The sequence below is a fragment of the Schistocerca gregaria genome, chromosome 4 (assembly GCF_023897955.1).
Source record: "Schistocerca gregaria isolate iqSchGreg1 chromosome 4, iqSchGreg1.2, whole genome shotgun sequence".
Lineage (NCBI taxonomy): Eukaryota > Metazoa > Arthropoda > Insecta > Orthoptera > Acrididae > Schistocerca > Schistocerca gregaria.
This window is the reverse complement of record NC_064923.1, coordinates 564,693,206-564,710,618: the sequence shown is the minus strand read 5'-3', so window position 1 is coordinate 564,710,618 and position 17,413 is coordinate 564,693,206. Positions and strand designations below refer to the sequence as shown.

Sequence of the window (17,413 nt, the reverse complement as noted above, 5' to 3'; positions counted from 1 at the left end):
TGCTGGTCTTCCCACATTTCATATCTTTCGGCTCGCAGCCTGCGATCTGTCAGCACCCTCCGTGCTCTGAGTGGTACCTCCTGGTGAGCACACAGAGTGGTCCTCCTCTGCCTATATTTTGCCTCAGTGCACTCGAAATTGGACTATGGAAGCATAGTTTACTGCTCTGTACGGCCGTCTATTCTTTGGCGTATAGACTCGGTTCACCACCATGGATTGCATTAAGCTTCTGGAGCTTTTTACACCAGCCCCTTGGAAAGCCTTTACGCTGAGACTGCTGAACGTCCGCTGTCCAATTGACGAGCTGTCCATCTGAGTTGTTACGCTAGTCATCTGTCTTCCATGCCTGCTCATCTGACCCATGCACTTTTTTTTCGACGCCTTTTTGGATTTAGGGTATGCAGGCTGCCCTTCCTCTCTACTACCACGAGGAGTCCGCTTCCGTCAATTGCTACATTCCCTTTCCTTCCAGTTTCCTAAAATTTTCTTGACAAATGGGGGTATGGTGCCATCTTGGCCTCGTCCCCGGACCTGCCTTCTCTATGACCTTTCTCAGCTTCCCAAGGAAGTAGTTGAAGTAGATTGCTATATTTTAATGCAAGTTGTAGATGATGATTACATGTTGAAGTGTTAGAGCAGATATGAAAAGGATCTAGAAAGGATGGCTGCAGTTGCAAACATACAACATATAAAATATGTCCCAGCAAGAAATGTACCTAGTAAACAGTGCTTCAGTAAACTTGGTATGTCATTCATATTAACAAATTAGCACAGGCAATTAAATCCACACTGTGTCAATGATCTACTGCTGATCAGGAGTAACTATAAATTTTCTACAGTTGGAAAGTGATGAAATGTTTCAGTTCTGAATATATAATGTTCTTCTTATATTTTCTTTATGGAAACAGTCTGCTCCTAAATTTTTCGTATAGTATGTATTTAATACGTACATGTTTTCATGTTATTCTGTTTTGCAAATGAGTCTGTCTTCCATGTTTGCACTAAATATCAAATTATTTTCCACATCCTACACGAGTTAAGTGTCACATAAGTTTTCTTGGAAACATTGTTTTCGTGTTAAGAGACAGAAGGAAAAAGAAAAGAAAAGAAAAGAAAGAGATAGAGAAATGGAGGTGTGTGTGTGTGTGTGTGTGTGTGTGTGTGTGTGTTTTAGAGCTCTGTGGACCAGAGTTTTAAGCTCCTAAGACTTAAGGTTTGAAGGTAGAAATAAATAAAAATGCAAAAATATACAGAGATGAAAATTTAATTTTAAACAAACAATGCATGGATTCCAACACACAGTTTGAGATTTTTTGTTTATAAGTAAGCAGAATTTTGAAATAAAACAAGTAGACTTTTCTTAGTGGTTTTATTTTTGAATGGAAGCCTGTATCTTTATCTACTTTCCTACATAATTTCTACCAGTATTAAGAAATGTAACTATATCGTACAATCGGCTTTTGAATACCATCTTCATGGCAGTCTGCCACCTTATTAGGCAACAGTTGCATGAAGCACACTTTTCACACTTGTCTCATCAGGCACATTTGTATGGTCATCTTTAAAAACTCTCACCCATTTCCATACCATATTGTACTGTACCATACCATACTATCACTCATAATGATTTCTCTATACATTTCACTGACCTGACGATGAATTTCAGCTGCTTTCACATCTTTGGTACTAAAAACATAAATTGTTGTACAATTTCACAGTCAGCAGGATTCTTAACCAGAGGAGACATTTCAGATACTCAGACAAATGAAAACATAGGGGGAATTATGCAGAAAAGTAGATTAGAGTACAAACTTTCATGTAAAACAAAATTGCTAAGAAAATTCAACTTGTTTTATTTTTATTTGAAAATGGTACATACTTAAAAAAACACACCTTGTACTAAGATCCCTTCAGCCATCACATCTACCAGGGCGATAAAATGCTGATAGAATGCAATTTTCAAGGAATTCAGCGCAAGCCCTGAAAAGTAAGAGCATCGAAGTGCATTGTGGGTGGTGTCGGGAGTCAAAACTTGCCATCAGCTATAAATAGTAGTGCGAAAGTGGGAATGCAAACTCTCCCCCCTCCCCTAGCTTTAAATGAAGATTTTGCAAACCAACATATTTGTCACCCTTGAAATTATTGCTCTCAGTTTCTTAATATTTTTCATTACTTCTTTCAGGTGACTCATGTTGTATTTAAAGATGGATTGCCTTCAACCTACAACAGAGCACTGAGAAGACGTATCCCAGTTGTTTCAGTGTTATGGATTGAAGCCTGTAAGAAAGCAGGGCTGAGAGTTTCAGAAAGGATGTATCCTGTGATAGACAAAACTTCACAAGCAGTTGTCAAACCACAGAAAAAATTTAGAAAGATGAAATCAATCCAGCCAGATTATGATGGCAAAGTTGAAAGAAAGAAGAAGAAAGTCAGGAAGGATGTATGCTTGGGTGCAGAAGAAGATGCAGCAGATAGATGCAATCAAACAGCTGTCACACCAAAAACGAAATCCAAGAAGTTGAATAGTATTCCCGAAAGTCCGAATATCACTAGCTGTTTTAAGCTTTTCAAGCAATGTGTACTGTCTGAAGTAAGTACAGATAGTGACTGTAGTCCAGACAATTTACGTGTGCCTAAGAAGAAAGTTGTCAAGAAGAAAAATATACCACCTGTTCCAAAATGGGCAAGAAAGTCTTTTAGTGGAAATTCAGTTGCAGAAACATTAGTAGGAGTTGCAAAAATCCGAAGGAAAGATTTCGAAGAAATAGTATCTGAGTCACCACCACCTGTGATAGTACAGCAAGGACCACATGATTCACCATTAGCATTGCGTCTGCTCCAGAAAATCTCATCACCTGCTCTTGATGCCACAGTTCTAGAAGAAGGTTGCTTAGATAGTGCTAGTAGCATTTCGAATGAAACACCTAAAAGACGGACTGATAGAGGTGTTACCAGGAAAATTATAGGTAAAGAGGAAAGACAAGGCAAACTTTTGGACTGTGCATGTAGTAATGTTTGCGAATGTTCCGACAGGCTAGAGCGGAATATCATTTCATCAGAACATAGTATCAAATTATCTGAAACAGTGAGCAGGAAGGAAAGTACCAGTGATGCGCAGGGGCTTAGAAGAAAGAATGAAGGTAGCTTAAAGAGGAAAAGGAATACAAGAGTTTGTGTGAGAAACCCTGTTAAAAACCAGGATACTTCCAGAAATCTTTATCATTCATTGGAAGATGCTGAAAGACATAATGCAGGTAGCAATCTCACAAATAACACTGGAGACATGGAAAAAAATCTATGTGTCAGTATTCCTGGTTCACAAAAATGTTCTAATATAAGGAAAAGTGAGGAAGGTGAATCTAGTACATTAAATAGCCAGGCTCCTAGAAAACAACAGAGCACTTTAGATCAGTTTTTTATTTCAAAGGAAGCTCATCCAGCAAACAAGAAGTTACCTGTCAGTGGTGCTCCTAATAGCTCATTTACAGATAGTCCAAGATCTTTAACACAGATGCAAGAAACTATAGTTGAAACAGCAGAGAGAGTCAGTTCCAAAAACCTGACTTCAGAAGTGGAATTTTCAAATACCAAGGATAGAAATGCAGCAGATACTGAAAATCAAATGTCTCTACCTGTTGCACCTGTAACTGAGTTTGAAACTGATGAGGATGAGTTTTCCTCTTCAGAATCAGATTTAATGATTCCTGATGTTGAGAAGTGCATTGCAACTGTGACTCAGGATTTGGAAAGAGCAGATAGTGCATTGGAACAGCACGAACCTGGCGAGCTAAAACTCAAAGAGAGTTCAAAGGCAGATAAAGGTTTGTATTTTTATTTTCCTCATAACTTCTAGAATCTGAAAGTCTGTAGTGAATACTGTTTAGTACAGATATTTCATTCTATCAGTAACTTTGTTATCAAGTACTACAGAAGAATTTTTGAAGTTAAAAACTGTTGAAACACTATTAGCCATTCATGACAAACACATAAGCAATTAAACTGTCAAAGTAATTTTGTTGCATATATTAGCAACTCATCCATTGCCCACATGTTCACTTCACAACAATTTGCAGTCCAGTTTTTCTGTCTCCTTTTGTCTTGTCATATTCCTCACATTTAACTTTTGATATAACACATCTCACACAAATCTGACTAAAGAGTGTTGTGTCTTTTGTTGTATTGGATTCTTTCCTCTGATATGAGACACAGGAGAAAATTTTAATGTAAAGAAAGCTTCTATTTGTGTTGTGTTGACCACGTGTATGTACAATGGGTTACTAGTTTTTACAAGACTAACCTACCATCTCCAGATCCACAGAGTACAGGGCTCATGATAAAAGAGAGTAGAACATTAAAAAAGTCAACTTTCCATTTAGATGGTTCAAAAATGAACGTGCTGTTTATGGCAAAGTGTGATTTCGTAACCTGTGCTCTGTGTATCTGAAATGGCAGCTTAGTCCTGTTGAAACCAGTGATTCACTTTACATACACATAATCAAGGCAATAAAAAACTTCATATTAGAAGCTTTCTTTACATTGAATTAATTGGTTGCTCTCCAACTGACAATTTCAGGTATTCAGAAATTTTTACGTATTTGTGCATATGTTTTGGATGTGAATTAAATTTTGTATTTGTAATATTGATAAGTGTTACTCTGAGATGATGAGAAATGTCCAGGAAAAGAAATTAGTATGAGTGGCAACAAACTATTCAGAAGGTTCATGACCTGGCCTCATTCCCTAAAAAGGAATATTGGCAGGGATTGTTTTGTAATGTTAGTTGTAATGTTTTCTTTCTCATCTAACTGTGAAAATTGAATGGTGTTGAGTGTGCTGTATTCGAGCAAATTCAGATATTCTACACTTTCTACAAAAAAGAGTAGGTACTAATGGTATAACTAAAAGATTTACTTACCAGATTATCTCATAGTAATTGTTAATTCATTGTAGTTAATTGACAACCAAGCTCTTCAGATCCATAACTTTTGTACCAGATTCAGTTACAAATAACGACCTCCATCTTCTAAGGCTTCAACAAATACAACACATATTTTTTTATTCTTATTAACATATTTCTTCTAGTCGCTCTCTAACCAGTCTTATGTACAACTCATCCCAGTCAAAACCATTTCACATCTGCCTTTGCAAGATGTGGGTTTGCCAGAGACAGTGTGATGAACAGGGATGTTACATATTAGAGATTTTAAAAAGTTATTAAAATTTTTTAAAAATACATTTGGTATACAAAGTCACTTCGTAATGTTATATTAGAAAAATTATGCAATTTCTCATTATATCCCTTTATCTTGATGAAGGCTTACAAGTTCATATTCATCAATTAAAGGATTAGTAATGAAATTAAAATATTTTGTTTGACTTCCTTTAAAGATGATCCACAAAAAGATTTTCCCAGTACTGCATCCATATGAGGTGAGCAGAAAGTCCCTTTACACATACAGTTCCTTCATTGTAAGTTTGATAACATTTCCAGTTACTTGTCCAAAAGTCCATGTGTGCACCATAATTACTCATGCACAGCTTGGTAAGCCTCAGGTGGCTTAAGTCATCATCCTTTAGTTCATTAATGCCATTGGATGGAATGTTTGCAGCCATAAGTAGATTTTCATGTAAATTTGCATTGTGCTCCTTTTTATTCAAAGTTCTACAGCACACACTCTAGTCAACTTGCAATGTGAACGCATCACTGACTCACCAACATCAGAAAATGTTTCCTTTGGGTTGATGGACAACCAGAGCAGGGGTCATCTGAAACCTCCCAGGCAAAAAACTTTCTCCTACCGCGTGATCAAAACCAACTTAATGGATCCTTACTGAACTGTTCACAAAACCTATCTTTCACTTGTCATATTTTCGCTTTGTGCTTCCATTCATGGATCCACACACAAGTTTCTAGAAGCTCCTCCAAAGTGAAATCACTGGTGTCTGTCAATGTTCTTCTCCAAACACCGATAGGCGAACAGTGAACTGTCCAATACAAAGACTTTATTCTCCACCTTGAGAAGTCGCATCGCAGGTACGTGGCAATCATATTGCAGTCCATGTGAGGAGTAGTGCTACCATATTAGTGATCAGGATGGGAGATTCAATCTTAACTATCTTACCATCTTAGCACCTGATCACTGTGCACTCTGGAAGGATGCAGGTTACTTAAGATCATGAATTAATTTAAGTCCTTTTGTTATTGGCCTTGTCTCAAGGGAGCATTACCATTTCTGTAATTTTGTTTGTATTCACATTTTAACTCACGACAGTTGAAATGTATGACCCATTTTTATTGGTTTTAAAAATTGTTTGGTTGAGCGATGATGAAAAATGTAAACTGATAGAGGTACATGATTTTAACTCTTCAGTTAAGGTTTCTAAGTTTCCAGCTATTGTTAAGTTGGTAAAGTTTACTTTTACAATCAGTCACAAAATTTTCACTCCTATGTTTTTCTTGGGACCATTTCTTGATAGTTTCATTCCAGGTACTTCACATTTTCTAAATATGTGTTAAGAGTTTCTTGTAGACAAAGTCACATTATTTCTTGCAGATATCAAAGTGCATCTTTTGTTTGCTTTCAGATAATCCTTCTGCATCAGTAGTCATTATGTTTCCTTGTTGTTGTTGTTGTCTTCAGTCCTGAGACTGGTTTGATGCAGCTCTCCATGCTACTCTATCCTGTGCAAGCTGCTTCATCTCCCAGTACCTACTGCAACCTACATCCTTCTGAATCTGCTTAGTGTACTCATCTCTCGGTCTCCCTCTACGATTTTTACCCTCCACGCTGCCCTCCAATGCTAAATTTGTGATCCCTTGATGCCTCAAAACATGTCCTACCAACCGATCCCTTCTTCTAGTCAAGTTGTGCCACAAACTTCTCTTCTCCCCAATCCTATTCAATACCTCCTCATTAGTTACGTGATCTATCCACCTTATCTTCAGTATTCTTCTGTAGCACCACATTTCGAAAGCTTCTATTCTCTTCTTGTCCAAACTAGTTATCGTCCATGTTTCACTTCCATACATGGCTACACTCCAAACAAATACTTTCAGAAACGACTTCCTGATACATAAATCTATATTCGATGTTAACAAATTTCTCTTCTTCAGAAACGCTTTCCTTGCCATTGCCAGTCTACATTTTATATCCTCTCTACTTCGACTATCATCAGTTATTTTGCTCCCCAAATAGCAAAACTCCTTCACTACTTTAAGTGTCTCATTTCCTAATCTAATTCCCTCAGCATCACCCGATTTAATTTGACTACATTCCATTATCCTCGTTTTGCTTTTGTTAATGTTCATCTTATATCCTCCTTTCAAGACACTGTCCATTCCGTTCAACTGCTCTTCCAAGTCCTTTGCCGTCTCTGACAGAATTACAATGTCATCGGCGAACCTCAAAGTTTTTACTTCGTCTCCATGAATTTTAATACCTACTCCAAATTTTTCTTTTGTTTCCTTTACTGCTTGCTCAATATACAGATTGAATAACATCGGGGAGAGGCTACAACCCTGTCTCACTCCTTTCCCAACCACTGCTTCCCTTTCATGCCCCTCGACTCTTATGACTGCCATCTGGTTTCTGTACAAATTATAAATAGCCTTTCGCTCCCTGTATTTTACCCCTGCCACCTTTAGAATTTGAAAAAGAGTATTCCAGTCAACATTGTCAAAAGCTTTCTCTAAGTCTACAAATGCTAGAAACGTAGGTTTGCCTTTTCTTAATCTTTCTTCTAAGATAAGTCGTAAGGTCAGTATTGCCTCACGTGTTCCAACATTTCGACGGAATCCAAACTGATCCTCCCCGAGGTCTGCATCTACCAGTTTTTCCATTCGTCTGTAAAGAATTCGCGTTAGTATTTTGCAACCGTGGCTTATTAAACTGATAGTTCGGTAATTTTCACATCTGTCAGCACCTGCTTTTTTGGGATTGGAATTATTATATTCTTCTTGAAGTCTGAGGGTATTTCGCCTGTCTCATACATCTTGCTCACCAGATGGAAGAGTGTAGTCAGGACTGGCTCTCCCAAGGCCGTCAGTAGTTCTAATGGAATGTTGTCTACTCCGGGGGCCTTGTTTCGACTCAGGTCTTTCAGTGCTCTGTCAAACTCTTCACGCAGTATCGTATCTCCCATTTCGTCTTCATCTACATCCTCTTCCATTTCCATAATATTGTCCTCAAGTACATCACCCTTGTATAAACCTTCTATATACTCCTTCCACCTTTCTGCCTTCCCTTCTTTGTTTAGAACTGGGCTGCCATCTGAGCTCTTGATATTCATACACTTGGTTCTCTTCTCTCCAAAGGTCTCTTTGATTTTCCTGTAGGCAGTATCTATCTTACCCCTAGTGAGATAAGCTTCTACATCCTTACATTTGTCCTCTAGCCATCCCTGCTTAGCCATTTTGCACTTCCTGTCGATCTCATTTTTGAGACGTTTGTATTCCTTTTTGCCTGCTTCATTTACTGCATTTTTATATTTTCTCCTTTCATCAATTAAATTCAATATTTCTTCTGTTACCCAAGGATTTCTAGCAGCCCTCGTCTTTGTACCTACTTTATCCTCTGCTGCCTTCACTACTACATCCCTCAGAGCTACCCATTCTTCTTCTACTGTATTTCTTTCCCCTATTCCTGTCAATTGTTCCCCTATGCTCTCCCTGAAACTCTGTACAACCTCTGGTTCTTTCAGTTTATCCAGGTCCCAACTCCTTAATTTCCCACATTTTTGCAGTTTCTTCAGTTTTAATCTACAGGTCATAACCAATAGATTGTGGTCAGAGTCCACATCTGCCCCTGGAAATGTCTTACAACTTAAAACCTGGTTCCTAAATCTCTGTCTTACCATTATGTAATCTATCTGATACCTTTTAGTATCTCCAGGGTTCTTCCACGTATACAACCTTCTTTCATGATTTTCCTTATGGTTCTAAAATGGTCTCTGTCAGCTGCATCTGAAATGAGGGCTGGTTATGATCCGTCTGCTGCTTGTGATAGATTATTTGATCAGAGCCAAATGCATAATGTTACATTACTTCATAATGTATACTAAACAAAATATTTCAGATTTTGTTTTTGTCATTTGGAAAGAAACAGTATCTATCTACATGTTGCTGTCTTCTTATCACCAGCATTTGCCATGTTCTTTATGAAATGCTACTGACTCAATAATGAATAAAGCTATGCTCAGATGAAAGGCAGCATTGTTTTTCTCATTGACTTCTCCATTTGTTTCGTATGTCACATAACCACCATTCCATTTCTTGCATCCAAGATGACAGCTTCTAAAAGACTGCCATACTGGTAACATAATCTCAAAGGTTTTCACACCTCTCCCTTCTCATAATACTCTGCTTTAAATTTCTGTTTAACCACATATATTTTTTAGAAGGATGGTTTAATATTGACCATCCTGTATATGTGAGTACCACAGTTTCCTTTTTACTTGATCAAGATAATTAAAAATTGAGACATGAAAGAGCAATTACACAATGAGATTCCATGTCGCAAACACTATTATCAACGTTTGTAGATGAAATTTTCAGATCTGTCAAATGGGAAATGGAACCAGAAATATGTATTAATGGGTCATAATCTGAACCAAATTGGGTTTACTGAGAACAGTGCACTACTTGCCTGTAGTGCAGATAAACATGAACTAGTGGAGGAACACTAGAGCTAGTTTTAAAAGTAGGCTCAAAAATAGGGTATAGTAAGTTCAAAATAATAAACAACAAACACACAAAAAAGAAAACTATAAGACCCAGCAATGAATTCATAAAGCCAAGTGTGATCGGTTTTCATATGTAAAGTAACTGACAAATGGGTGGAAACAAAAGAAATAAAGATAAGAATAGATATAGCTTGGAGTGTCCATGACATGGGTTCAGTTCATGAAATTTCTTATGAAATATTTCAGCACTTCTTTTTCTTACAGACCTACAGTAATAACCCATCAGCTACAACTAATAATTAGAAGACACAAGAGTGAGGAGTGGGTGAGTTTGAAGTTATGGACAGGGAAATATGTGTGTTCTTCTACAAAAATCTCCTTTTCAATTTACTCAAACTTCTGTTGAAGGGAATAGTTCTAATTTGTGAAGATTTAAGTTGTTTTTTAACTAATTGTATTCAATGAAATAAGGAAATGATCATGAGGTGTTATTGGCCTGGAGACCCCGCCTGGTGTTGTCTGGCCACATGGTGCAAGTCTTTCTATTAGATGCCACTTTGGCAACTTGGGCTTCAATATTCAGTGATAAGCAAGCCTGATTACCACACCGGAGAGAAGTAAGGGCCCAGTTCCTCAGTGTATTAAAGGTCTTAAAATTCATTAGTCATTTTATGACCAAAAAGATATCTTTTGACAACAGCTGAATTTTTGGAGCTGTATCATGTCAATAGAGACATCTAAAGTAGTTATTGGGATTACCCTGAAACAGCTGCAACATTTCTGCCACTGTCAAAACTGAATTACTGCACAATACTCCATTTTATTTCTTCTAGCAGCATAAATGGAGCTGTTGCAAAGGGATTTAAATTTATACTTGGACTGCAGGCATGTACCTACAAGCAAATAACAAATTAAGTATGTAACTAATTTTTAAGGTATTATTAAATCTTTGTGACTAGCCCCTGAAAGAGAATTTAGTTTTCTGTAGAAATGAACTACCAGTGTTAATGTGCCTCCCAATGCTGCTAACATCTCTGGTTTGAAAGGAACGGTTTTGTGCCATCTGATCAGAAATGTTACCATATTACCCTATTACCCATTATTTGGAAAAAGTTGTAAGAAACCTATTACAGTAACTGACCATGTGTTCATATGTGAAGCAAACCTTTACGAATTTCTGTACATAACAGCTAGACTAATGAAGGTGTTGCTAGGATGCAGTTGACTTTTTGTTGTGTCTCCACAAATAAATTAAACTTTCTGGTAAAAAGTGAAAGAAAAGTTGACAAATATCCAAGAAGTGGATGTTATTTGAGTAATACAACTATTTTCCCAGCCATATCTTGAAAATGACATAAAATAAATTTCTTAGTTTAGTTGTTTTTGAATGAGTCACCTCTTTCCTCATGTTTACCACGCATTAGGACTGTTACGGAGATGATAGATAAACTCCAGTGGAAGACTCTGCAGGAGAGGCACTCAGTAGCTTGGTATGGGCTTTTGTTAAAGTTTCAAGAACATACCTTCACCGAAGAGTCAAGCAGTATATTGCTCCCTCCTACTTGTATCTCATGAAAAGACCATGAGAATAAAATCAGAGAGATTAGAGCCCACACAGAAGCATACCGACAATCCTCCTTTCCATGAACAATACGAGACTGGAATAGAAGGGAGAACCGATAGAGGTACTCAGGGTACCCTCCACCACACACTGTCAGGTGGCTTGCGGAGTATGGATGTAGATGTATGTTTATGCGAATGACTTTGTTTTGTTTTTAAAGAAATGTGCATATTAGAGAAAGCATGCAGGATGTTTTATATAAAATCAAAAAGGGAGGGCTATCGACGAAGCATGCAACCTTCTGTAACTGTGTAATAAAATTTCATATTTCAGCCCCTGTTTCCACCAGGCATATTCCAAAATGTTAAATTACTTTCCTTTTCTGTCCATTTCTGAGACAAAACTGTAAACTGTAAACAGAGCAAGAATTGTCATAAGCTGTGCTTTGACGACATTTCAATAATGAAAACCAGATAGTCTAGAACATAAGGAGGGTTGTTGTATGCATTCAACATTCTGATCACCCACTTGGCCTCTGTGATAGAGGCTGGTAGGAAGTGGCCAGTGGTCAGATGCTCAGTGCTACTGCAGTGACAGAAGGCCACAAAATGCAACTATGTGAATTTAGGGTGCATTGTCAGACACCATTGTGTTTCAGGGGAGACAAGAGTGGTAGCACAAGGGGTTGTTGATGAGATTCCTGTCACAAAGGGGAAATTGAAGAGTGTGTCCACCACAAACAATCGCAAAGCTCTGTGATATGGCCCAGCAAAATTAATGTGCAGATCTCCCATTGGTGGTTGAGTGTGGCAATGGAGAGAAATGTTGTGCTGGGACCATGTGGTATGAGGGTAATTCCATAAATCATGTCAACTGTGGTATATCTTTCAGTAATACAACAACATGAGAATTCCATGACATGTATTGAACTTGTATAGCAGTATGTATCTGAACACCAATATAAAATAGGGTTCCAGTACGGGAGGACATGCTAAAGATTGAAAAGAAACACATGCATTGAAGCTCTGTGTAAATTTATTGTGCACGAGGACAGATGGAACAAAAATGAATCAAAATCAACTACTGTGCTTCAAAACAGTCCTCCAGTGCATACACACAGCATTGACAGCAATGAGGAGGGTTTTGAATGCCATTGGCATTACCATCAGTGTATGCCACTGCTTGCCGAAATGCCATGAGGACATTAGCCCTGTTTGCAAAGTGCCTTCCACAAAATGTTTTCTTCAGTTGTGGATTGATGTCGATGTCGCATGAATTGCAGTCTGGTGAGTAGGGTGGGTGGAGCAGCCATCTTGTTGCTGAGCCACCTTCGCAATGAGAGTTTGTCATTGAAAACGAGCTGTCCATGCATGTAGTTGCAATCTGTCAGTTGATTTTGCCTGTTTGCTGTGGGCTTCAGAATGTGTTAACTATGATTACAGTGACGCCATACATTCGCACGACATACCATAGTTGCCCTGACTTACAGAATGATCTTTGTATATGTAGCAGGCAGGGCAGCAGTGGCATGTGTGTTCAATTTCAGCATCAATACCAGCCAACATATATGCCACCTTTGTGCACATTATTCTCCATTGCAAGGAATGAAGTAGCTGGAGGATGCAGACCAGAGTGGGGACAAATGACAATTTGGCTTTTAGAGTCTTTTGTGGCCATCAATAAGTAGCTGTTGGTTGCACTGAGCCTGTGTCTCATCACTAAATAGCTACTAAATTTCTGGTCTACTTGTTTTGTTAGATGCTCCTTCCACCCTGACTGCACTGCTGACAAAACTCTTTGCAGAACTAGGTTGCGGGCAGATGCTGTAACTATCTTGCATGCTGTCAGCAGTAATTCAGCCACATTTTGTTGCAAATGTTTGTGGAGTGCAAAACAGACCTGTTTCCTGGCGTTAACACTGTGCGTCAGGGCCAGTGAGAATATAGGACAGAGCATCTGTGTGATATGTTGGGCAGTGTGGTGAAGGTAGATTTCATAGTTATGAAAACAATGCCCACTGCTGCAGATGCTGCTCTGTCTTTTCTGGGAGCTTAGACCCATGCACAAAAATTGATATAAGTAAATGTTTTGTTCTACAACCTAAAGAAAGTTGTAGATAAGCATCTACTAATCACTTTTTGAATAGTATAAATACATGCCTAGTTTCAAGGCATAGATTGAGATTAGTGTTTAACTGAGTATCAATAGTTACCTAAAAATAACTCCAAAGGCTGAAGCTATTTAGGTTTTATAATGACAACCATAATCATCACCCATCAACTGTTTGAGACACACAAAATTACTCTTACTTCCTGAAGTCATAGGAGCTAAGTTTGAACAGCATATCTAAAAGCAAATACACTCATGCTCATAAATTAAGGATAATGCTGTTACATAGTGAAACAACGCTCTGGTGGGCAGTTTGCGGGTTTAAATCACCTTGGGGTATGACCATGCGGTGCATTTGACCTGCGGTCGCCGCAGGGTGGTGCTGGTAGCAGTCCACATATGCAGAGGTGTGTTGGTGCATGATAGAGCACGGTGCAGCCAGTAAGTGTGCAGACATTTTCAGACATGCTAATAGTGACTGTGTTGATGACATTATGAGGGTTAGAATGCTAGGGCAACTGGAGGCTGGTCAAACATAGGAGGTCATAGCACGGGCCATAAAGTGCAGGGTGTATACGACCCAGGACAACTGGGAGATCCGGGAAAAGCCCGGGAATTTTTTCATCCAGGAGAAAATCAGGATAAACCTGGGAATTATTCGGAATTCCGGGAATTTTTCATTGTTTTAGTTTTCAGTTAAATTTTTGTGATTTTGACGGGTAAGAACCAATACTCTAACAAAGGATATTGCTGTATCCCGCTTCTGCAGTATAATAATGCAGCAACAAAACATGAACGAGGGGGGGAAAAAAAACTTAAGTCGCAAAAGTAATACGCCATATACAACAATAAAACACAGTGTTCATACAAGTGTTTGCCAACTGCAAAATGTGTCAAAGGCTTTGGGAAGACTATGCAATTCTTCCTAACAACAAATTGTCTCTGATGAGCATGACGTCACAACTGTTTACTTTAGATTTGTTTGAGCAGTTGCGAGCCGGCCCTTGTGCGTGTGCAGTTGAGTCACATATGAGAAGTACCTTTCCCTGCTTCTCGCTACAGATGTGTGGCTGGGCACTACTATCTAATATTGCCCCAGTTCAGAAATAACGGAGATCCGGGGCTGATTCACAGAGCAGTCTGAGTTCTAGTGGGGAGTCTCCACATGACCCGTGTTTACGTTTAGTGATTTTGCTGTTTCCTCTTCAGTTATTGCTCTCACATTAAACGAAAACAAAACGGATATCTATGGCCATGAGCTATCAAATGAATTAAAATACGTTCTCATAATTACGAAAAGCTAAAATATGTTATTAGTTTCAGGCTTTATCTCCACCTTTCTGACAGTCTGGCATTAATCGCCTTGCAGAATAATGAAGTTATTTTTGTCAGTTTGCTAAAGAAATTTGGCTTTTATTAATCTTTTCCTCTGGGGCAGTCAATTTATTTGAAACGAAGTGTTTAAATACATACTATGGGCTAGTTTCAACTGTTTGCTGCATTTCAAAAGTGCATGTTTTCATCTTCTAGCACGTATGGCATTATGCCATAATGAAGAACCAAACATGAGATAATACAGTACCGGTACTCAAGAAAATTTACGTCTGAATCTGGACATACGAATGTGCACTTTAATCCGAATTACGCATTGTAGTATGGTTCGTGAAATTCTGATCTTCTTGGTGTATCGTCTGATGTCTTGTTTCTTTTATGACACAGTGTAAGATAGTTTAATGTTTTACACTTACGAACATACGGGCTTTGTGCATCATCGTAGATGCGCAAGTGTGGTGATGCCTGTTTCTGCCACTCTCTGGCAACTAGTGAAGCGAACCTATTTCTAACAGGTCACGGGAAAATATTTCAAATGGTTGTCTTGCTTTCAAAGTAAATTTCCTTTTATGCAAGATGAATTATGTGCGAGAATGTACGATGAATTTCTTTAATCACAGTGCGTGTGACTCTCATTTAAAAATCAAGTCTTTGTGGACGTACATTTAGAAACATTTTGAGCTCAGAAGATCATATATTTATGTCTTTATTAAAAATATTACTGACGCATTTGTGTGTTGTACCTTAAAGTGTATCGCGCAAAAAAAATCAACGTTATATGTGAAATCTTAGCTTCTCTTGCAGCTTACTAATCTCAGAGACCAATATTGTATGTGTAAGCTTTTCTTTTCTTGTAGTAACGCTGTGTATGTTAATTTAAACCATTAACTTTTCCTATTTGTGTGTACGTGCTACTTAACACTGATATTGCTATTGGCTAACTACATCACGTATCCTACGTTAGAAGATCCGCTGTCATCGGCTGGTGAGATCACGTGACTAGCTAGGACTGGCTACAAAAGCACATTGCAAACTTGATTTCAATGCTTCGGAAAGTAACATGCGGCATTTGGTGGAATTTAAATTTACACTTTCGTAATATGCAGCGTACATGTTGCTGCACATCAAAGATCTTTCCAAAACGTGTTTTTTACTATAACCATTCAAAGGATTGATTAGTTTTACAGTTCCGAGGAAAAGTATACTGTCATTTGACAGGGAAAAAGTGTATTTTCACCCGGGAAAAAGTGTAATTTTAATTGGAAAATCAGGGAATTTTTTCCTTGTCCGCTTATACACCCTGAAAGTGTGATCTCAAGATTATGGCAACAATTCCAGCAGACAGGAAACGTGTCCAAGCGCTACAGTACGGAATGGCCACAGCATACAATAGCACAAAAAGAGACCGATATCTCACCATCAGTGCCCGCAGACGGCCACAGAGTACTGCAGGTAGCCTTGCTTGGGACCTTACCACAGCCGCTGGAACAGTTGTCTCGAGACGCACAGTCAACAGATGACTGAACAAACATGGTTTATTCGCCTGGAGACGTGAAAGGTGCATTCCTCTGACCCCTGGTCATAGGAGAGTCCGTAAAGCCTGGTGTCAAAAAACAGCATTGGAACAGTGGTTCCAGGTTATGTTCATGGACGAGTCCAGCTATAGTCTGAACAGTGATTCTCACCGGAATTTTCATCTGGCATGAACCAGGGACCAGATACCAACCCCTTAATGTCCTTGAAAGGGACCTGTATGGAGGTTGTGGTTTGATGGTGTGGGGTAGGATTATGATTGGTGCATGTACACCCCTGCATGTCTTTGACAGAGGAACTGTAACAGGTCAAGTGTATCGGGACATCATTTTGCATCAGTATGTCTGCCTTTTCAGGGGTGTAGTGGTTCCTATCTTCCTCTTGTTGGATGATAATGCACGGTCCCACTGAGCTGCCATCGTGGAAGAGTACCTTGAAACAGAAGATATGAGGTGAATGGAGTGGCTTGCCTGTTCTCCACCGACCATGTCTGGGATGTTCTCAGTCGACATATCGCTGCACGTCTTCAAACTCCTAGAACACTTTAGGAGCTCGAACAGGCACTGGTGCAAGAATGGGAGGTTATACCCCAGCGTCTGCTCGACCACCTGACCCAGAGTATGCCAACCCATTGTGCAGCATGCGTAGGTGTACATGGTGATCATATCCCATGCTGCTGTTGGGGTACATGCGCAGGAAACAGTGGTGTTTTGTAGCACATGTGTTTTGGGTCAGTTTTCTCAACTTATCACCAATACCGTAGACTTAAAGATCTGTGTTGTGTGTGTTCCCTGTGTGCCTATGCTATTAGTGCCAGTTTTGTGTAGTGCCACATTGTGCGGCACCACACTCTGCAATTATCCTTAATTTATGAGCATGACTGGAGTAGTGGGCTACCTCTACAAAATTTTTGTTTTGCAGATAGATATATGGACCACAACTTAGCAGCGATCTCTTTTTTATGTATTGTGAAGGGAATCTGGATCAAAAATGACACTCTTAACACTAAATGTACATTGTTCACTGGTTTGAAACCAAATGCCACCATAAAGGCATCTAAGCCAAAAACATTAGCACTGTTTGATGACTTCACCACTAACAATGTTGGTGCAACTTTTTGTACTTAGCTGCAAGTGACATTTTTCTAAGAAGAGGAATTGTCTTTTGGGAATAGGACATGGCCTGTTGCTGAATGCT

The 17,413-nt window shown here is 38.8% G+C and overlaps 1 protein-coding gene across 6 annotated transcripts in view; it reads left to right on the top strand.

The window, feature by feature from the left end:
- The window catches only part of LOC126267990 (uncharacterized), a 224,314-nt gene that overhangs the window by 119,600 nt on the left and 87,301 nt on the right, over positions 1-17,413 (top strand). For all 6 annotated transcript variants that reach the window (XR_007549062.1, XM_049973347.1, XM_049973351.1 and 3 more), the window contains exon 4: positions 2,183-3,821. Coding sequence is in view for 5 of the 6 variants with exons in the window: in XM_049973347.1 (XP_049829304.1) it covers positions 2,183-3,821 (1,639 nt within the window). In the remaining variant the exon portion in view is untranslated. The remainder of the gene's footprint in view (positions 1-2,182; positions 3,822-17,413) is intronic.